This window comes from Numenius arquata, chromosome 7, assembly GCF_964106895.1.
Source record: "Numenius arquata chromosome 7, bNumArq3.hap1.1, whole genome shotgun sequence".
Classification (NCBI taxonomy): domain Eukaryota; kingdom Metazoa; phylum Chordata; class Aves; order Charadriiformes; family Scolopacidae; genus Numenius; species Numenius arquata.
In genome coordinates, this window is record NC_133582.1 from 27,197,826 (window position 1) to 27,219,886 (window position 22,061).

At 41.1% G+C, this 22,061-nt stretch overlaps 1 protein-coding gene across 1 annotated transcript in view; it reads right to left on the minus strand.

Moving 5' to 3' along the window:
* Positions 1 to 1,342: 1,342 nt before the first annotated feature.
* Positions 1,343 to 22,061, minus strand: part of JAG1 (jagged canonical Notch ligand 1) — a 36,051-nt gene continuing 15,332 nt past the window's right edge. The window contains exons 4-26 of the mRNA XM_074150370.1: positions 19,562 to 19,816; positions 18,524 to 18,584; positions 14,534 to 14,664; positions 14,101 to 14,220; positions 13,536 to 13,649; positions 12,882 to 12,995; positions 11,943 to 12,056; positions 11,489 to 11,535; positions 10,755 to 10,928; positions 10,080 to 10,230; positions 9,384 to 9,548; positions 8,771 to 8,884; positions 7,987 to 8,100; positions 7,763 to 7,876; positions 7,522 to 7,638; positions 6,969 to 6,996; positions 6,770 to 6,855; positions 5,824 to 5,937; positions 5,477 to 5,586; positions 5,159 to 5,395; positions 4,702 to 4,833; positions 4,079 to 4,229; positions 1,343 to 3,313 (exon numbers count right to left, since the gene is read on the minus strand). Coding sequence (XP_074006471.1) covers positions 2,856 to 3,313; positions 4,079 to 4,229; positions 4,702 to 4,833; positions 5,159 to 5,395; positions 5,477 to 5,586; positions 5,824 to 5,937; positions 6,770 to 6,855; positions 6,969 to 6,996; positions 7,522 to 7,638; positions 7,763 to 7,876; positions 7,987 to 8,100; positions 8,771 to 8,884; positions 9,384 to 9,548; positions 10,080 to 10,230; positions 10,755 to 10,928; positions 11,489 to 11,535; positions 11,943 to 12,056; positions 12,882 to 12,995; positions 13,536 to 13,649; positions 14,101 to 14,220; positions 14,534 to 14,664; positions 18,524 to 18,584; positions 19,562 to 19,816 — 3,221 coding nt within the window. The 3' untranslated portion in view covers positions 1,343 to 2,855. The remainder of the gene's footprint in view (positions 3,314 to 4,078; positions 4,230 to 4,701; positions 4,834 to 5,158; positions 5,396 to 5,476; positions 5,587 to 5,823; positions 5,938 to 6,769; positions 6,856 to 6,968; positions 6,997 to 7,521; positions 7,639 to 7,762; positions 7,877 to 7,986; positions 8,101 to 8,770; positions 8,885 to 9,383; positions 9,549 to 10,079; positions 10,231 to 10,754; positions 10,929 to 11,488; positions 11,536 to 11,942; positions 12,057 to 12,881; positions 12,996 to 13,535; positions 13,650 to 14,100; positions 14,221 to 14,533; positions 14,665 to 18,523; positions 18,585 to 19,561; positions 19,817 to 22,061) is intronic.

Sequence of the window (22,061 nt, forward strand, 5' to 3'; positions counted from 1 at the left end):
CAGACTCAGATTTATTCCTACAAATTCAGGTATAAATGTTTCAGTCAGTGGTTTCTGCATCATTGAATTTGAGACCTATGTGAACAGTAGACTTCAGGAAGATGGTAAATTCAACATTAAGAGTACAGAAAAGCATTCAGTTAATAGCCTCCCTTTGTGCTTCTGAGGCAGGTGGAAGATTCTATTATCTTTAAGTGGCTTTTCTAGACACAATGTGTTTGCTTTATTGCAGATTGTAGAAGTCAAGGAACAAAGGGAAATAAATGCTCATGGGATTTGTTTGATGAGGAATTATTGAATTGGTCAGCTAAGCTAATCTTGTTGTCTTCCCATTCAGCAGGCAGTAAACTGATGATTCTCCAGTACTTAAGTTATGTGGCATGTGATTGTGAAGAGTAAGAGCAGTCCTTTCAGCACGGTGCAGTGCAAGTTAGGAATCGCTTTTAAAGTGAGTTTGAAATAAGAAGTAACACTAAATAGATTTTGTCAGTTTGTTGTTTTTTTTTTTGACAGCTGTAAAAAAGGTACAGAACAGAGTATGTCTCGCTATCAGATTTTTTACGTGTTCATTATATTCATATCGCAGCAATCTTTATATAAAGTATCTGTGTTTACTACAAACAAAATACGGATGAAGAGGCCTAACCTCGCAGTGGGTTGGTTTAAGCTGAAGTACAAAAAGCAGCCTGAAGCTATTTTTATAATATTTTTCAATTCTATTTGTTACGCACTGTTAATTGTTCCTTCAGATTTGTACTAGCACCTTACCAAAACGAATTTGCACCTTCATCACAAAAGTGTGCTAAAGACTCCAGACAGCTAACCCATATGTCAGACAGCAACCCCTCATAGGTAGGAGGGGCTGCAGGAGTTAAGCATTGAAAGCTGTTGTGTTAAATATTTCAAGAGTTTATTTTATGCTTTACAAAGCACTTTTTGCCCATTAGAAATCAGTATAATCTTATGGATCCTTTCCCATCCAGGTCAGCAGTTTGTATCTTGCCTAGCTACTCAGATTTGGTTACTACCTGGTGGTAGCTCATTGGCCCATTCAAAGTAAACTCATTGCACCATTCCAGTCACATCATCATCCTCCTCCTCTTAGAAGTACACGGAGGTATGTTAGCCAAAAGTCACTGGGAACAAGGGACATGCTGCTTTCAAACCCTTTCAATTTGATTCAGAGCCAGAGGGGAACGTATCAACATCTAACAAAAAACTGACTACACTGAAAGCAGTGGCAGGTCTTGGAAATGTAAACCAGCACCTGCCACTGGTTTTGCACAACTAACTAATTGGGAGTGGCTCCAGGCTCAATAATCTCCACGCTCTTTCATGTTTTCATACAAAAAATTTAATAAATATTACTTTTCAAGATTTATTGCCAGGAACAACACATCAAAGATGCATTTTCATATAACACTAATATCACAATACAAGGTATCTTCATGATCTCAATGGTTAACCACCGAGATTACTATGTTTATAAGCCTTTTGATCTTAAACGTTGTAATAGCACTTTGATTTCCTCACTTGTTAAGGCGGGCAGTGTAATCTATGGCAAACCTACACAGTGATCTTACTGGACATTCTACTGTTCAAGTATTCAACAACTAGCTTATTAGAATACTCCCTAAATGCAGTAGATTACAAAAAAAGTCAAATCTACAAGTGGTTCAGTATTACATATTCATGGTGAAAAAAAAATAATCAGAATTTACAAAATAAGATTGCTGTGTTTCCAACTTCACACGCTAATTTGATATTTTAATTACATGCAACCACTCACATTTCATCTACATAAAGTAATAGCTCAGTTTTGTTCCCTTAAACTGCTTCTTAGCAGATTATCTGCCTGTCACTCGTTTTTCAAGTCTAAAGCAGCAAAAAAATTTTCTAGTCTAATTATCTAAACTGCCTCAGTCAGTACTTACAAATAGTCTTAAAGTGATACTATGGAAGGTGTTTCAAACGTTTGACATTGTACAAAAACCAGCATCAAGGCATGAAAGCCCATCCTATTAAAAATAAACTATTTTAGAACACCTTAGTTTTGGCATATAGGCAACATGTAACAAGAAAATAAATTCAAAATAGAGAAGCCACAAGCTTACAATGCTATCAAAAACCTTCAACTCTAAACACATACATATAAATAAAAAGGAATGATATTTTAAGGCTCTTGATTATTAAGTTAATAAATCAAATATACACAGTGATTAATAAAAAAGAATTATTTACATATCTATACAAACTTCTATTTTTGACACATTTTCCTCTTTAAATTCTTCATTTACCAGCAACTGCTGACAAAAGTTCCCCCCCGCCCCCAACAAAAATACAATAAAAAAATAAATAATAAACTTATTTTTGATAGTTGCTGTGGTTCCGAGCTGCAAAGGCACTTTCAAATACAGAACTAGTTGTACGTCACCATAAAACCAATATACAAAAAACTCAAATTCAATAAATATAAATAAAATGTATTATTCTAAAGAAACTGTATAAATGGGGACATCTGGCAGAAAAAAAAAAATTAACACTAAGGAAGAGTAATAAGGCTATGTAATACCTTATGAAACGTTTCTGTGATGTATCAGCTACAGCTGAATTTACGTGAGGGCACTTTTGACTAGTTTTGCATAGATGTGAAATGCAGCACTTGGTATTCCAGCCAACCACAGCAACTATCATTGCCAGTGTAAGCCAGCTTGTCAAAACTTAAATTAACACAGGGATTCTAAGTAAATAATAGCCTTAGACTCAAATATTACACAACAGTTTAAGAACTACAAGCTCTTGAGTGCCTTTATAATGATATTTAAAGGCCCTGCATGGCAGCACCCCACTGTCTGCTATACAATGTACTCCATTCGATTTAGGCTTTGTGCACTTTCCAAGTCTCTGTTGTCTTGTTTATTTGTCCAGTTCGGGTGTTTTGTAGGTGTGCTGTTGGGGGGCTTTTCATCTCTGTCTACCAAAGTGTATGCTGGCTGCTTGGCAAATCGGGCCTTCTGCTGGTGTTTGTCCATGTCATCTTCCTCCACCTCTGAATTGTGTGTCCTTATTTTGGCGATTTTAGAGTTTTTGTTTTCGTAGTCTTTAATTGGGACAGTATTTGCTCCGTGTTTCTCAATGGGGTTTTTTATCTGGTTCAGCTGCTCCCTTACGTTGTTGGTAGTGTTGTCATCGGACGCCGTGTGAGTATGGCTGCTCTGCTTTCTACGCTTTCGAATACACCAGTAAAAAACAGTTACCAGGCAACAGATCCAGGCCACTGTTAGGACTGAGCTCAGTAACGGCACCAGGAAATCTGGAAGAGATACGAGACCAGTTAACCCTGCTGCAGACCAAGCGTTCCAGTCAAGGCTTCCTATGAAGAAAAGAAATCTCAGTTCTTAATCCTTATTTTTTCACTGGGGTCCAGACAGTAACATAAGGATAATCTCAGCTCTTTTAGAATACAGGGTGTTTAAAGTGAGTTCAGGACTCATGACTGCTGTCTGACAGCCCTCATGGAAAATGCCTTCCTCGCGTACGCAGAGCAAGTCACACTTCATTCCCCTGCCCTGCCACAGATCCCAGGGAACATCTCCCGCCCGAAGGCAGCTGCCTCCCATACCCACTGCGGTCATTTCTCTCTCCACTGGCGGCTGTCGGTGAGATACCAGCGCTTGCCTGGCTGTATGTGCAAAGCTAGTAATGGAGACTTCTGACCTTAACATTTAATTCATCGCATTTGGACAGTGGCATCACCAGGTAAGTATACATGGGAGCTCTCAGAGCCAGGCAGCATGACCTCACTAGCTTTCTTCTTCCTTATTTCTCCATGAAGAGGGCTGAAGTGTAGCAGCCCTTTTAACAGACCACTGTTTTACAGCATTTTGGAAATATTTTTTTTAAAAAAGTAGTAAGATCCTGGTGCAAAGCCTTCTTATTGTTTCCAGTTAACAGGGCCAAAAGGCAGAGATTGTCAGACTTGCTACAAATCCCAGAAGGGAGAAAAGCTTCGCCTCCTTTGAAAAGCTACTGTAGTCACAGCGAGCGTACGAGTGTTTGGAGACAAGGAAAAGCTTACCTGTTTTGTTTTTAACTGGTCGCCGTTGTACTCTGACTTCCGCGACTGCAGCGATTAGCGTGTTGTTACCATCACGCTTACTGACGAGGTCAATAATCTTATCTGTGATGTCTTTGATTGGGTTTTCATCTTCCCCTATATCTTCTGCAGACTACAGGAGAAGTCATACAATTAATGCCAAGTGCCAGATCAGATGCGTGGGTAATCTGCTATTTATGAACTTTCACAATCAGTTAAGGCTCTCAGTACTTTCAGTACTTAAAAAAAAAAATAATATAGAAACAAGCAAAAAGCCCAGCTATGGGCAGAAACTGATGTGGAATTTCTGTCCCCACTTTTAAAAAGACGACAAAAAACCCCATACAAACCCAAAAGCAGTGCTCAAGAGAGTATAACAGAAAAATGTTTTACTACCCTGTTACAGTTGCTACCAGATGGTAGCCTTCAGGTATGCACGTGTAACCAGGATTTCTTCCCTGTTCTTAAAGGGAGCTGGGATGGAAACTAAACCACAAGATGTGCTGACAAAGCCAGGAATTACGATTTTTATGAAATCCACATGTTGTACACATATCCAAGCAATTAACTGCTAAGACGTTTAAAAATATTCCAGGAATACTTACAATAGCAACATGTATCTCATTATTTGCCAAGTGTGAAGGCTCACAGGTAATATAGATGGAATATTCAACAGAAACATTCTTCAGAATATTCAGATTCCTCAATTCACTGCAAATGTGCTCTGTGGTAAGACCCTGGAGGATACAAAAAAGATGTTGGTCTTTTTTAAATATACATGCACACGAACACACAGATACAAGAATTACTTTTTTGCCCTGAAGTAAGAGTTCTCAAGGGAAGAGGAGGTGGAATTCCCTCCAAACCAGCTTTTGTTCTTCTCTGAACACAAAAGCATTTAGGGTAGAAGTCTGTACTAATCCTTCTATACCTTCTATTTTTTTTTTATAATAAATGAGCACCAGCTCTTACTGTACTTCTACCGGTCAAAAAAGTTGTCTCGTGCTGTGGGAAGCAAGCATGCATGTGCCACAGCACAGAAAGCCGTGTTCTGCTACTTACTGGTGCCATCATTTCTTTATTAAAGGTAAAGGTGATGTTGGCACAGTTGTCTTGGTAGTAAGAATCAGAATTGCATTTGGTCTTGACAGGCTGCTGATTTGAAGGCCAGCATTCCCCCACTGCAGCACAGGGGTGAGTGAAACAGTGGTCGTCCTTAACGGGAACACAAGCGTGTCCAGCTGGGCATTCATTATGACCCTTGGCATGTATGACACAAGGTCGAGGACCACACCAAACCTAGAAGAGAATAAATACCGGTAAGTAACCACTGATTACAGGACAGAAGAGAGTATAACCCAAGGCAGAGCGCAGCTGTACCTTAGAACAGGTGACTTTTCCATTCAAACACTGACAGGTATTACAGTCATCATCCCACTTGGCCCCATCTGGCATTACTCGAGCGCTGGTAATGCAAGGCCTTCCTGTAACTGAAGAGAGATTGAACAGAATTATCAACTTAAAATAGGAAAAAAGTGAAAAAAAACCCTTTCCTATATTCATCTAAACTTATCACTGTAAGTTTGTTTCTTCAATAAATATACTTGCTTTAAAACAACAACGAATAACACCCCCCCAAGAAACACCCATACAACCGCAAACCTGTTAACATGCAATTATACATGTCCTGCTACAAGTATGATGACCAGCAATGGCATCTGGAATACCTTCTTGGCATCCTGGACCACTACGACCTGGTGGGCAAATGCAGCGGTACCCATTAATTTCGTCCACACATGTAGCTCCAAAGGCACAGGGTGAAGACTGACATTCATTGATATCTATGATTGGGAAGGAGAGGAAATAGAAGAGTTACTCTATAGTATCCGTTTATTTTGTCAGAAAAAACCCCAAACATATGAGAGATTTGCCTACGGGAGCTTTATGTTCATTTCCTAGTGTCTACTCAGAGATAGATTCTTATTAGCAGCACCAGTATGATCTCAGAGCAAGTTCTTTGAAGTTTCTGCTGTGTGGCACTGAAAGATCAAAACCTGACCCCTATGGCTACTTAAGCTTTTCAAGGGCAAGGACACATTCCTTCTCACACAAACACACTTCCTCTCCTTTGACATAGTCCAGTTTTGTCCCCCTACTAGATTCTTCAACTGATGACAATGTTAAACCCCTTTCCAGTTGTATTGCTACTATGAAACTTCTATTTCCATGGCTGTGATTAAAAAAGTGTTAGCGTCCTACCTGTAATTATTATTAAATTACAGGGAAGTGCATACATCACCTCAGGGCTTGTAGGTAGATTATTAATTGACAAGGTTTTTGGCTGGCACGCTTTCATCTCAGGCAGAGACCTATGCCACACTAATACATTCTATACTATCTAAGACAATAGTCTTCGGGAAGACTATCCCGAAGGGCATTTTGCCCACTCAGCTGAACCAAGAGGTTTCGGCTCCAGCTGAATGAACTTTAAGATTTCTTTCTGTTTCAGTGCAATTCCTGCCTTCCCCACATCTGCTACAGATGTAAGTACATATACAGAAGACACAGGACATCTATCATTAATCTGGTCTACCTCTTAACTAACACGATTGTCTCGCAACAAGACTCAAGTGAGACGAAAATCAAGGTAGAGTGCGCCGTTGAAACACTTACTGATCCTGCAGTCAGGACCTGCAAAGCCTGGAGCACATTCACAGCGGTACCAGTTCTCTCCGTCCACACAAGTGCCACTATTATAGCTATAAGGAAAAGTCATTATATACATTAAAGAAACTGCCACAGATAAAAAGAATCTAGAATTCTAAATCCAAAAAAAAAAGCAAAGGATGAAAGATAAACATATTAAACTTACCAAGGATGAGGACTGCAGTCGTTTGTGTCTGCAAAGCCAAGACAGACAACATTAAATATGCAGATTTTGGCTAATACAACTCTTCTGTCAGTAAAGAATGATCAAAACTTCCCCTAGTGCCCAAGTTACACTTAGCTCAACTTTAACAAAAATATGCTGAAATTCTCTACTAAATTGATTCCAGGCTTCTACCACAAAATTTGTTAACTACATTGTGGAACACATGTACACAGGAAGAGATCCTTGTAAAGAATCTAACAAGGGAAGAAAAAAAAAAAAAGAAAAAAGTGGAAGCAGACAGAGCAGCTTGTAGAAGAAGAATGCAGGAGAAAACAAGACAACATCTGTCTCCACTTAGCTCATTTGCAACTTTCTCATGCCCAGGTCAAGGCTCTATCACATAAAGTCATTAAAAACAAAGATTCAGGTGATGCTAAAGCCCACATCAAACAAGCTTTCCCTTCTGGTTTCAATCTCGACTCCAAGGGTGACAGGATGAGCCAATGTTCTCATCATGCAACACTCTGGAAAAGTTCAAGCAGAGACGACTTACTCTGAGTACACGTGGGTCCTTCCCAGCCCTCCTTGCAGACACAAGTAAAAGAATCCCCGCTGACTACACAGGTACCACCGTTATGACAGGGGTTTGGCAGGCAGCTGCTGTTCCTTGCTGTAACAGAAACAAGATTTGCCGCTATGTTGTTAGAAAGCCGTCAAAACCGAGCCAAGAGGAAAAACTGAGGTCACAGATTCAGTGCTGCATCTGCTTCCTGGTGATTATAAGGAGTATTTACCTATATTACAAGTGGCTCCTTCCCATCCTGCAGGACACATGCACTTGAAAGTGTCCCCCTCATCATAACATGTTCCTCCATTGTTGCATGTCGCCTCATCACACTGGCTGTCACCTGTGAAGAACCAAAACTATCCTTAATACCAGGGCTTTCTTCATGCAATGCAACAAATTTAAGCAGCCTAAGAGAGCACGCCTGTTATGTTTTGGAAACGCTGAACTTACGGGAGTGGCAGGTTTTTCCTTTCCACCCGTTTTTACATTCACAGAAGAAGTCGTTGACCAAGTCTCGGCAAGTTCCTCCATTATGGCAAGGGTTTTTACTGCAGTCATTAATATCTAGATATGCGTTAAGGAGAGAAAACAAGCTAAGCAGTGTTTACAGAACTGACAAACACTTAATGCTTGAAAGGTGCATGTCCTGTCCCTAATTTTGGCCTGTGCTTCAATCATGGATTAAACACTTAAGTCAGTATTTTAAAGCTTTAAGTGCTGTCACGGAGATGAAGAACTTTCCACCAGTTTCTTTTCATTTTGTTTGGCATCTTCTTTCAGTAAAGAAAAAGAAATGAAAAGGTCTGTTACACAAACTATCAGTCAGAGGACAGGAGTTGAGTGCTCACTCCTCTTCTGTTCCCAAGACTGACAAAATACAGGTGCAATAGGCAGACATGCCATTCCTAAAGCGGTGTGTGTACTAATGCTAAGGGTTTCTTGCAGAAAGTTATCCAAAGGGTAGAGCAGAAAACTGAACAGTAGGAGAGCCAGGTTCTACGCTCAGTCCAGCTTCCTAACTTGTGTTTAGCTCCCATTCAAAAGCCCGTGACTCAATGTGGGGGGGGTTGCAGGGTAGGGGGAGGGAAAAAGAGGACACCTTGTCCTCAGCGGCCTTCGAAGCAGAGTTTATGTTGAATTGGCATTGGTCACTATCCTTAAAGACAGGACTGGCCATTCCTTCCTGATGTTTTTCCAAGAGATCTTTCTGCATGCTGAAGAATGGTAAACTTACTTGTCTCACAATACGTTCCTTCCCATCCATCACTACAAATACATTTGTAGGAATTGATGCCATCGATACAAGTGCCACCATTTTTACAGGGGTTGCTCTCACAGTCGTTAATATCTGCAACAGTTTGGAGGAGGGGGGGGAAGAAGAAAAAAAAAAAAAAAAAAAATCAAACGAAGTATAACTACCAGAAGTCATCTTGTTATTGCAGACTGTTTTGAGAGGAAGGGTTGTAAGCAAGATGAGAAGTAACTGAAAAACAGTACACAAAATCATGAGCCTGTCACTCAACAATTACTATTTAAAAAAAAAATTAAAACAAATCAGGAGTCCTTCAGATCCATGTTAAACCCCACTATTAACTACCTCAGACCTTGTATACATAAGGTTTTTAAAAACATACAATTCAAGGCCAGAAGGTTCATTACTGTGAACTTTCCCCAAGGCCTAGCAAATTCCAATCTGCCTCACCCAAGCGGGATATGAAAACTTAAAGCAGTTCCAAGGTTCACCGTGTTACAAGAAAGAAACCTTACAGCAGTCTGGGAGGAAAAGATGGAATCTTTTTCCAAAAAGAGTAGGGGACAGTAAAACATAGTCTCTTTTTAACTCTTACTCTCGTGACAGTAGGTGCCAGTGAATCCTTTGTTGCATTCACAGGTGAACTTCCCACCTGCTTGGCTCTTGCATTTTCCGTGAGGACCGCAGACATTTGAAGAAATATAACGAACCCCTTCTGGTGTGCTGTTAGAAGCTACTGCCACAGTACAGCTGTCAATTACTGTAGAAAAAGCACAGACCTGCATGAGTATTGCCCATTCTATTTGATTTCTTAAGCCAAGAGCAACATTTTAATTTCCAGTGATGGACGTTTAAAAGACAGACATGTAATAGAATCATTTAGGTTGGAAAAAGACCTTCAAAATCACCAAGTCCAACCATAAACCTAAGTAGTGCCAAATACGCTTGCTGCTTTAAAATGAAAGGACTGTACCTAGTGTTTGCGCATAAAATAATCACAGCATCTCATCTGAAGGTTGCTGGACCACATCTGTGGCCTGGAATAAATTCAGCAAGGCAGGTTATTTGCTACATGTGTTTTATGTCCACATTGACACAACACTGTCTGATATTTACAAATAGTACTCATCTTTTCATAGAAATAGAGGCATAAGGCACAGGGCAAAATTCAGCCTCTTTACACAAAGACTGCCCCACTGACTGCACTACTGGAGCTGCCTTGTGGCTTCTGCCAAGGGAGGGGCAGGAACTATTGTCAGTCATTCCCGTTCACCTGCAAGGTAACGCCCACCTTCACAAGGAGTTGTGCGGCAGTGATCTTTCAGGTGGGAGCAGTTCTTCCCTTCGTAATCTTCAGGGCAGTTACAGAAATAGTCCATAGCAAGATTGAAGCACTGGGCACCGTTCTGGCAAGGATTTGGCTCGCAATAATCTATGTCCAGCTGTAAGTAGTGTAGAGAGGAAAGGGAAATAAAAAGGTGGTAGGGGGTGAGAAAAAGCAGAGGGAGAAAGGCTGAGCGAAACAGTTGTTTTATCATAGCTTCCCCTCACTACGACAGGCAGGCATTGTGGAATCTGACCTTTTTATCTGCTGCCTCAATGAATTGTTCATAATGCAAAGAGTTTAGTTAGACTTGCAACTATTTCAGCAGACAGGGCTCTTGATATTAAACAGCCACTGAAAGTTAATAGTTAGCGCACAACAAAACCTGACACGCAAACAACTTGCGGTCTGTTTAACAAAAAGAATCCTCAGCAGCCCATGAGGGTTTTCTGTTGGTTTCTGCGCTCCCTCCACCCCCCGCCCCAGTATATATTAATCAAGCCCTTTCTTGGCAGGCTGACAGCGATATCAAGTACAACTTTATACTATGGTTCACTGGATGCAAGGCATTCAGTGTACAGATCCTGAGTGCTGGTAGAAACACCACTGGCTGAGGGCCTGCCTTTCACCCATGCTTCTTACCTGACAGAGGTTTCCTGAGAAACCAGCGGGACACAGACATTGGAATCCATTGATTTCATCCTGGCAGTGACCCCCATTCATGCAAGGGTTACTTGCACATTCATTGATGTCTTTCTCACAGTGATCTCCTGCATAGCCAGGTGAACAGATACACCGATAACCATTAACCAAGTCCTGGGAAGGAACAAGAAAGTTTAGAGTTAAGGGTTTTTTTCCTCCCTTTTGATACATTCTTATTAAAGAAAATAAAAGAAGGAAGAAAAAAAAAAAAGAGAAAGAAGACAGTTAAAAAAAAATATCCTTTTACTATGTCCAATACCAACATATGAAACTAGCTCAAATTAAAACAAGGCAAGAACATTTAGGGGGAAAAATAAACAAACAAACACACCAGTACTGGCTTATGTTCTTGATTTCCGGGCAGGATACATTAATCCATGTTTTGAAGTGGAGTATCTACATTTACCATAGGTAGTTTGCACAACAACCAGCCCATTCACTGGTGACACCGGCAGTGAAAACGAGTCATTTATCGCAGTTATATTTTTTGCCCTTGCTGTTCTACAGCCATACCCCGACATGCTGTAGCACGATACAGCCCCTCCCCCCAACTCAAAGAAATGACAATTTATACCAGCTAATTGCTATTTTCCACGCTATTTGTGTGTAGACTCAAATGTTTTCGTTACTGTTGCAAGTCTCATGGAAACCAAAATAGAACAAGAATGGCTTACCCGACAGGATCCTCCATTCTGACATTGTCCACGACAGTCGTTAATATCTGTAATAAAACTAGCATGGTTAGAAGGCAAAAATGTATTTACACTAGATAGAGAGTTCAAGTCTCTCTAAAACTGCAGCTAGATAAACCTTTTGTCAAGTTTCCTGCATGCCTTCCTTGAGATAAGGTTATTATACTGGGTGGGAACCTTTCATGATTCTTCTCCTACAGGCAGTGAAACTTCACATCATTGTTTTAGTCACTTTATCAGAATATAGCTGTGTTACGGACTAATGAGTTTGATAAAATTGTGTATTTTCATTGCACACCAACTACTCCCTTTCTAAAAACATCAACCGCTGGGACTCTGCCTGATGTTTAAATCTGAGCTTAGAACTCAGTGGCGTGTGTACATACATGTACCCACACGATCGGCCTTTAATAAGCCCAAGGATATAGACACTTACTTATATCACAGTTGTGGCCAGACCAGCCAGTAATGCAGTCACAATAGTAGCTGCCAATCAGGTTCCTGCAGGAGTTGGCATTGACACAGGGTTTGCCCTCACATTCATTCGCATCTGAAAAAACAACGTGAATGGCCAAATGCAGGGTTTGTAGGACAAGAGGGGGGAAGAAACAAAGCCTACAGCCGGTTTTCACAGCAATAACCAGCAGGTCGTTCAGATCCAAGAGGAACTCATAATATACAGCATGGATTAGCGTGACTTGAACGAACAAAAGTCAATCATACATTAGTCTCTGAAGTCTCTTTCAATTTCTCTGCAATTAGAACATACAGGCTACGCTAATTATTTGATAATTACGCAGCTACTCGTTAAGAGCAACTTCCCCCCCCCCCCCCCATCTCAACAGAGCATTTTGAAGGAGTACTGCAGCCTGGTCATTGAGATGAGTGTGTCGTGTAAAGAATGCAGACAGCTCATTCTTCATGAAATCATCCACATTTTGGAACCCAGCTGTGAACTCCTCGGCCTGGAGGAGCTGACATGGCTGAAGAGATACAGCGACTTTCTTACAGGCTAAAGGAAGAAATACACATGGGGGCGGGACTGGAAGGCATACACATGCACCCTCTCCAGTTCATTTATGGTTTAAAGTATGTCTGTTTGGCTTAGTTAACTATTTCCTTCAACTGCTAGCGTGCATCAGCAAAACAACAACAGAAGGAAGCCACTCGATGCTTCGAGGCTGTCCTAGACCCCAGTTCTGCAAACACTGGCACCTAATGTTCTCCCCGTGCCAGAATATGTCCATAGGTTTCGGAACCATAAACATGCCTAACACAAAGGGCACGATTGCCCTTGCTGCTGCACTATGATCCCTCTCACGGTTATCTTCCGCCTCCCAGAGCAACACAGGATGAAGAGAAAAGCAGTTCTCACCTAGCTGGCACGTTTTGCCAGTCCACTGAGGTGGGCAAATACACTTAAACCCATCAACTAGATCTTGGCAAGTTCCTCCGTGACCACAGGGATTTGGCGAGCAATCATCAATATCTGTAACGTAGAGTAAGGAGAGGCTTAGCTCTGTTCCCAAACAGGCAAATGTCAGTAACTGACAAATTTGATTTGCTGCTACTAGGATTTGTCCTGAGGAACAGAAAGGCAACAGGACTTCTGCTTGGAATTTCTAGGTCTACTCTTGATCACAGCAAAAGCCTCCTTTAAAAATAATAGTAGTGTGAAAGGGGGTTCAAAGCACAGAGGAAGAAGCTTACACCCATGGCCTTTTTGCAAGCAGAAGTCTGATTGTGATCCAGCAAGTCTCTCAAAACAGTATTTTAACAACTTGCCAGAATGCTACAAGAGTTCAATGTTCTGCTTCTTTCAAGAAGCCATTAGCCATTCTGTCCCCTTACATTTAACAAAAACTTTGGTATGCAGGAGAAGAGTGCGCCGTGGTATAAATGGCTGCCAAGAGCCAATACTGAAGCTGGGAAAGGTTAAGCAGGCTGCCCTCTAAGTTTATCAGGGATTAGAAAGACAGATCTAAAAAGCAAACTAGCACATTTTACATTCAGAACCGAAAGGACTTACTATCAGTGCAAGTTGGTCCAGCCCAGCCAGGCGCGCACACACATTCAAATCCCGTAGACGTCTCTAAGCAGCTTCCTCCATTGTGACAAGGATCAGAGAGGCAGGCGTGCTCCGCTGCACCCGGACAGAGGTACGTTACAGTAGACTACAGAAGTGTCACCAGAAGCCACCCCCGTTCCCTCCATACACTTCTGCTCTGAACACACCATCACCGCCCTTGACGTACTGCACTCCTGTGAGAGCTGTGACTCAAAAAGCTCCCAGCCAGTAGAAAGTCATTTTCTGAGCTAAATTCATTAACACATTGACTTGCGCCTGTTTGAGTCAGAGCCAGACAAGGTAACTTGCAGTGATCTCTCCAGTGAGCAGAAGGCTGATGTTCAAAGATACCAACTGCTTGTGATGAAGCATGAACAAGCAGGTCTGGATCTTTGTAGCCAGCCCTGACATTAATATTAGAAATTGACTTTTCCCTAACCTCATAAAATATATCCCCAACCAGCCACTAAAAGCTGGTGAGAAGTAACTGCCAAGTGGCAGCTCAGTGGCTACATCAAACACTTACCAATTTCACAGTTCTGTCCCGAGTAGCCCTCAGGGCAGGAACATTGGTATTTATCAGGGCCAGTGTTGCTGCAGGTACCACCATTCAAACAGGGTGGGTGGGTTCCACAGTAGTTCAGATCTGTAAGAGGTGAGACGCATTGAAGCCACAGTTAGAAAAGAACAGAAACATCACCATATGCACGCTTTGTTCCATTATTCCACAGCCTTTACAGGATACATCTGCACACAAGAGTAGGACGGAAAAAAGTTAACCACATATGCTAACAAACACCAGAGCAGCAGAGGAGACAACACTAAGTAGCTGAAGGACAAAAACTCCCACCATGTTTCAAGAGGCTGGGTTGGTCAGTCTGACACATGCTCTCTTCTTGCTGAGTCTGCCAGTGTTAAAATTCAAGTGTTATAGTTGGCTATGTGTAAGATTAGCATACCTTTGTCACAAAGCTGACCACCCCAGTTGGTTTCACAGAGGCATTGCCATGGTTCAATGCAAGTGCCATGGACACATCCTGGGTGTGGAATGCACTTATCACAGTACTGGCCTTGCCATCCATACTGACACCTTCGTTTAAGGACAAAAAAAAAAAAAAAAAAAAAAAGAATCAGAACAGGGAAACAAACCAAAAACCCGTTAGAATTGCTCTGTGTAGATTGAGTGTGGAACTCCAAAGCCTGGAGAAAGACTGGGGAGGTGAGGGAGAAGGGCAGGATGAGGGGAGGGGAGAAGCTATTCAAGGTTTGTTTGATGGTTTCTTGTAAACAAACATTTTAGTAGTTTTGCCAAGGTCTCTGTAACCAGAGTCCTGACAAAAGAATAACTGTTCTGAGAGAACCAGCATGAGGCCATTCAACACAATAATACTCTTTTGGAGCCTCATACAAATGTGGCAGAGAGGGTGGGTGTGCACTACAAATCAATCTCTGGACTTTGACAGGGCGCTTTATAAATTGAGGGGGGGGGAGAAAAAGTCAGTGGAAACAATAATTATCCAGAGATCCTCATGAATACAGGGTTCCAGGCATTTCAGCCATGCTGGGTTTGCAGGAAGACAAACAAAACCATAAAAATCAACTCCGAGCCCTCAGCAAGGCAGCAGCAAAGCATTAGGAGTTCTCTGGTCTATCAGAAACTAACCTTATTCTGAACTAGGAGACATAAGAGCAAGTATGGACTGGGCTACAGTAAGAGATGAAAGGAAACAACACGCATCAGGGCTTTTACACGTGTTCAAAGATGATCAGTTGTCAGTGTGTTTCAGAGTTTGATTTACGTTAACCTCTTTCCAGGGATTAACTAAAACATATCCAATTTTGAGAAACTTTAATTTCATGTCTGGAGAATAATTTATTATTTTTTAAATTATTTATTGCTACTATCAATGAGCTACCTGAATTCCATACTTAAAAGGAAGATGTTCTTTAAAGTAAAGCTTCCTTAAGGGAAAGCTCATTTTGGCTTTCATTTAGTTCTCACTAGCAAGGGAGACCAAGGATTCTTCAAATTAAAGTGGATCTATAGATAGAAACAAGGAAAACAAGTTGAAAATGAAAAGCAAGGGTTTGTTGAGGCACTGTATTTCATTAACAGATCCTGCGAGTAATTGATCAGCAGCAATTATGCACTAAGCCGTCTCTAAATTATGAAAACAAACCTCATCTGCACAGAAGTCGGCTAAGCTTTCTATTTATAAAACCCCCCACCATTCTTTTACTGGCAATTTCTTCTCATGGGAAAAAACTAGAAGGATCTATCCACTGAGTAATCGCACACAGCTAGTGGTAAGTCTGACTTCCTTCTAAAAATCTCAGGTGACAAACTGCATCCTAATTAACTCTTTTTTTAATAGCTATTTTGATAGCAGCCTATTCAAAGCCAATGGGAAATTCTTATTAGTTTGTGTGTTAAAAAAGAAAAAGTCAGTCCAACTTATGTGTCTTTGTGTGCAAAGAACATGAAAGAAAATCAGATCAGGCAAAACAAACTCTCTAAAGTAGCTCTTGGAAAACCCTTTTGTATAGGGAATATAATAAGAATGCACAAAGATCAACATTTAGGAACATATGCTTTTAATGTGTTGCATTCAAAGCAACTTGCCTGGGAGCTTGCACACAAGCAAAACCAAGGGACCTCAACTGCAAAAACAGGTATCCAAATCGAGAATTTTATTCCTTTCTGCCAAATCAAAGGGGTGGTGAGTTTTTTTTGTTTTCTTTAAAGCAAGTGTAAAGAGAAACAATTAAAAAAAAAAAACAACGAAAAACAACAATCCAACACAGAAATAAAGCCCTGAGCTTTAGAGCCAAAGATACGACTTTCTTCAAACTTGAGCTTCAAAGTGTAACAAACAAAATTGGATAAGGCTATGGGCATTTAAAAAAAAAAGTTCGATATCAATTCCAGAAAAAGATTCACGGTAATAACTCTTGTTTGATAATATGTACGCAGCAGTTTCTCATGAGAAATTTAAAGTTAACTTTCCTTGTATAGTGGTTCATGAGTAAATATGGTTTTGTTGGCTTGCCTGCATTAAAAGAAAGTGACTCGCACCAAAAGGAAAAAGGATATTTTAAGAATGTTTGCAAGTTGTCTGTTGTACCAGAACCCAGAGCAGTTTCTGCTGGGATGTTATTTTTAACCTCTGTTGCATTTGTAACATACAGGCTATATGACTCATCAAAACTTAAAAGAAAATGGAATCTTGTTTCTGTGTTCACTTTAAAGATATTGGTCTAACTTGTCAAGCAGAAGTTATCTGAAAGCACCAGAAGGACAGCATTGTTTCAAGACTATGCAAATCAAGTGTGGGAAAGTTGCACCTTAAGTAAATAAGAGCACTAGTGCATGTCTGGGCAGTGAGTGGGAGGTAAGAGACTTAGAAAGAGAAAGGAAAAAAAAAATCTGGAAACAAAGCCTGTTGTTCTGACTGGGAGACAGCAACCCCTACAAGGCATGTTTATTCTGATGACAGAAGCACAAATCACTAGTAGCCTTGACTGATACACTCCTCTCGCCATCTGGCCCCCCAATACTTCCTACTACTTGCTAGGCTTTCTTTTTTTTTTTTTTAATTAAAAAAAGATTTAGATTTGGTGTTCTGGGGGTTAACCAGCATATAACAGCACTGCTAAACATTAAAATCACTGAACATGAACTGCAACAGTCCATCTTGTGGCTTGACTTTCACTTTGCCATGTCTCTTATGGAAGATGAGAAGTTACTTTCTACCTCACTTTCAGAATGTTCCTTAATGATTTTTTTTTTGGTTTGGTTTTGAAGCATAGATTACAGGGACAGAGAAAAAGAATGAACTACCGTGACTTCTTAGACTGACTTCTTTTATAATACAGTCTGTCTGACACCCCAGATTTAGTTCTTGTTTGAACTACAGCTTATCTAGAAAGAAAAGCAGCCTGCTTCATGCAAAAGTTTCCAGCAATAGAGAATCCACCAACGTGTCTGTTAGGCAGAAAAATTACTTTCTGTTCCTTCAGACTTCTGAGTTTTATTCATGAATACCCAAGCTTCACTTTTAACCCGTCCTACAAAGGATCAATATCAACATTTTGTAACCACAGAAGCCCTCAGCTCCCTGTCAACAGATATAATAAAAGGTTACATGAAACAATTTACAACCAGTTTGTTGATAAAGAATGTCTACATTCAATATCCATTAACCCTCTATTAGTAAAGCAGAAAACTTCCCTGTGCTGTATATTTTGAGGCATTCCAAATATTTAATTGTTGGGTTACGGATAAACTCTGCTTTTCATTGCCTCTTTGCCAGGACAAAATGGGCTTCAAAGCACGGGAGCAAGATTCTGCATTCATCGGAGCCTACTGACAAGATTTCATCCCAGCTATTAACCTCTCAGCACTTGGAGCCTGGCTCACAATGGTAAAGGAACGGAGAGATTTAACTAATCCCATCCTAAAGAATGCTTGACTTTTGCCTACCGATGGAAGAAACCAGGCGGTGGGAGGGAGGGAGGGAGGGAGGAAGGGAAAAACAACAAAAAGAAGAAGAGGAGAGAAAAGCCACACTGTACGTCAAGCTAGTAGTTGAAAAAGTCTATTAATCAGGCTGTCGAAAAAAAACCCAAACCATACCCGTAGAACATTTACACTATTTATGCAGAAACAATTAGTTAGTGCTCATTAGGCAGCATTCATACGATTTATCCCATAACTCCCCGCTTTCCCCCCCCACCAGTGCTACCATTTCACAAACCAAAAGCTTCTTAAAATTATCAGTGCATTAAAAGCCTGCTCCCCCCTTATTCTGGGCAAGTCAGCATGAATAATGTGCCTTGGTCAAAAACATGACTCCGAAGACACCCTCCCTACCCGATCCAATTGTGTTTAGCATCATTTGTTTATTTGGGGGGGTAGGGGGAAATGAGGAGGGAGAGGGAGCATTTACCTGCACTCTCCTGGAATTGTGCAAGAACCATGCTTGGGACTACATCCCTGACGACAAATAGCTGTTAAAACAAAAAAGAAGAGTATCAGCATGCTGCCCGTTTCCTGCATCCTCACAGCCGTGAGAATGTTTCTAGCCAGCATTGTAATCCTACTAAATCCAAGGTTTTAATAACTCTCTCGTATCAAGTCTACTGGAAGGCAAACCAAGGTAGGTGGCTCCCTGTGATAGGAAATCTATCAGCTGGCTTTGCAGAGGGATCATACCTAATGCTGTTCAAAGAGCCGTTTCTATGCAAGAGAAGCGTCTTGCCTTCGAGAGCTCAAGTCTCTTCGAGTCTACAGGTTTCCTCCTTTGTCTTTTGCAGGTGAACTGGTCCACTCTCCCTGACTTTACATCTAATTCAAAGCAACTTTTAACTACTCTGGATTCACTTTTGAGCCATATCTCTGAACAGACAGGATATTCAGGTGAGCGTCGATTCAAATTGCAGGTAAATTCAGTCAGCAAGACATGCTGATAGCCTGTTCCCATTTAGAGTGCTGCTTTCTCCTTCTGAAGTTACCTAGGAAGTTGCCATTCCCTAATAAACATGTTAAACATCATCTCGGGTAGAACAAACAGCCTGGGACTTTTCAAACACCAAAGCTTTACGCTTGCCAGGTCAGCTCTAAAACAAGTCTCTCCTTCCTGCTTGTCTTGAAGTTCTGCACCAAAGGGGAAATCCTTTTTGAAGTCAGCAGCAGAACTCCCATTGAAGTCAATGGGCTGGGTTTTCTTCCCAAGGGCAAAGATGTGGATAATCAGAGAAAGAGCGTATCTGCTAAGTGCCCGGTACTTGTCAGACCTCTCCAAGATTTTAAAACGAGGCAGAAACTAGTCTTCTGCTGCCCCTAGCTCTTTGTGTAAAGAGTTAGTTGCTGTCCCATCAGCCCTGTTGTCTGCACAAACTGACCACTGAATGGCAACCTGGATACGATGCACTCAAATCCTATCCAAGCCTGCTGATCGTTTAGGGGTCGAGCACTCATCACAAACCTTTGTTGCATTCTGGTCCCATCCAGCCTTCCAAGCAGGTTTTGTTGCCATTCTGGTCGCAGGTATGGTGAGTGAAGAAATCATCTCTTGGTCGACAAAACTTGTTGCAGCCAAAGCCATAGTAATGCTCTGCACAAGTTACACGGATTTGATACTCAAAGTGTGCAACTCCTGCGTTATGTTTCAAAGTCTGCCACTGACGGCTTGGATTGATCATGCCAGAGTGGGATGCCTTCTCAATAATGCGATCGGGATCTAGAAGTCAGAAAAGATATCAGAGTTAACACTTGGTTTAGGTATCATTACCTCCCACATCACAGCTCTCTAGCTTTGCAGGCAGACTCTCTGAGGCAGCCAGTCGGTTTTATTAAATTTTCTGTTTTAGAAAGTAAGATAAGGCTGCCCCGGAGCTACAAACCATTAACTGAAACACACATGCAGCATTATCAAACTGAACAAAGCTTGAAATCAAAAGGGACTGATAGGTTCCTGCCAGTCACTTATCTCTTTTGCACTGTAAGGACATCCAGTAAGAATCATACAGATCATGATTAAAGAAGATTCAGCTGCTTTTACTTCTAGCTGCAACAAATTGGTACATAACACGGTTTTCCAGGCTTCTCCATTAATGGTACTAGTTTTGTTTTTAACTGGAATATTTACGAAAACATCGTACTGCAATAGCCTAATAAAGCAATGTCACCACAAAAGGTTTGCAGCTTTCTGGGACTCTGGTGTAAACAAGAAATCGAAAACTAGCAACTCTGGCATTAGTCAACATCAGTGATCTCACCAGGTTTTGGCTGAGAAATACTGTGGACATTCTCTCTTCAGATGTTAGCTGACGCTAAAAATTCAAGACTACCAGAGCTCAAAGCAGAGAACTTGAATTACTACATATATGTGCTATAGATCCCTCTTCTCGCTATAGCGTGTTTCAAAGTTTAGACTTTGCGCTTGACATTTAGTTCCAGCAAAAGTCTTCTGGCTTTTAGAGACCCACAACTGTCTAAATTATGGCTTGAAATAATAATATTTCACATCAGCTTGGAACATTGTATATATATCTGTGGTATTTCACTTTGTAGTCCAGGTCTTGTGACTTAAATGATCTGACACTGCCTTACGACCTGCTGCTAGCAAGCACTTGACTGCTGAGTGAAAGTTTATCATAAAACAGCCAAAATATCCTTGCAGACATAGTACAAACCCAAAAATAAGTATCCAGGCTACACTGTTCTGTATATGGGAGCGTAATCCAGCGACAGAAGAATCTTAGGTAGAAGGGCAGTTTGCCAATGATGTGTTAGGAAGCAGCGTGTGAAGTCCTGGCACATTCTAGCGTTAAGAATTAAGATGTACTGATGTTCAGCTTGTTCTTCCAACAATTACAAAGGAAAGTTTGGGGATTTTACATAAGGCAGAACTGAAGACTAAGGAAGTTGCCACATAAAGCTTAAGATGACACATGGGCAGGTTTTAATCTAAAATACTTTAAAATGGATTGCTAAGGATCTTATTTTGTAGCTTTCAAAAAGAACTTTCAAACACACTTCTCAAGCCTCAGATACGCATTATCAATTCCCCACTAGATCCTGCCTGCTTGTCTGCAGTTTGGAATAAAGTTAAGTCAAAGCAGTTGCTGCACAACCACAGAGGAGTGTCAATACACAGACATTGTAAGCATTTACTCTTTTTGGGGGGTATTCCTTGCTCGAGACTCCAGCATTCATTAAGCGTTTACAGTGTGAAATTAAGGGCAACAACTTATTCACCTTCTGGTATTTCTGGTTCTATAATATTTTCCATTTAAATCAGTTTTTATTATTCATTGGCACTAAGCCCCCAACCCCACATCTATGTGTAAGACTTCCAAATGCACACAGGCCTTTATTAACTTCAATCCCATTCACAAGTAATGTGGATGCCTAAGGACTTTTCCATACTGGTATATCCAGAGCAATATCATGTCCTGTACTGTGCAGGTGTAAGGCTCTTAGATCTCATCAACAAGATTACTGACTAATTCTCAGAGGTACTTAAGCAGATGCATATCTATTCGCCTTGAATGGGGCTAGTCAAGCGATTATAGTTCCACTCATGCGTGCTGGAGATGGCTTTGCTGCGCTTGCCAAGATTACACCCCGATCTACAGCACAGTTGGAAAGCAAATGCATTTCCCCAAATACCGACTCTATGCATAAAGACATCCTGTTTCTTGCGAGTAAAACAACTCTATCCTTTTCTCCTGTAAGTGGCAGAAGAAAAGGGGAGTGACATTCAATTTAGTTTTGCAAGACAGTCCCCTGCCCACCCCCCGCTCCACATACACACTCTTGCTTTTCCAGTCTTTTCCTGTTCCCCGTTGGGAACATACCACTGACAGCTATTTCAGTCCTTGGCACTAGAAAAGCAATCGCCTTGGAAAAGAGATCTTTCCTCTTGCCCCTGCTCTATCATTCTTCCCCTATCTGCCAGCTCATTAGGAAGCATGTCCTTG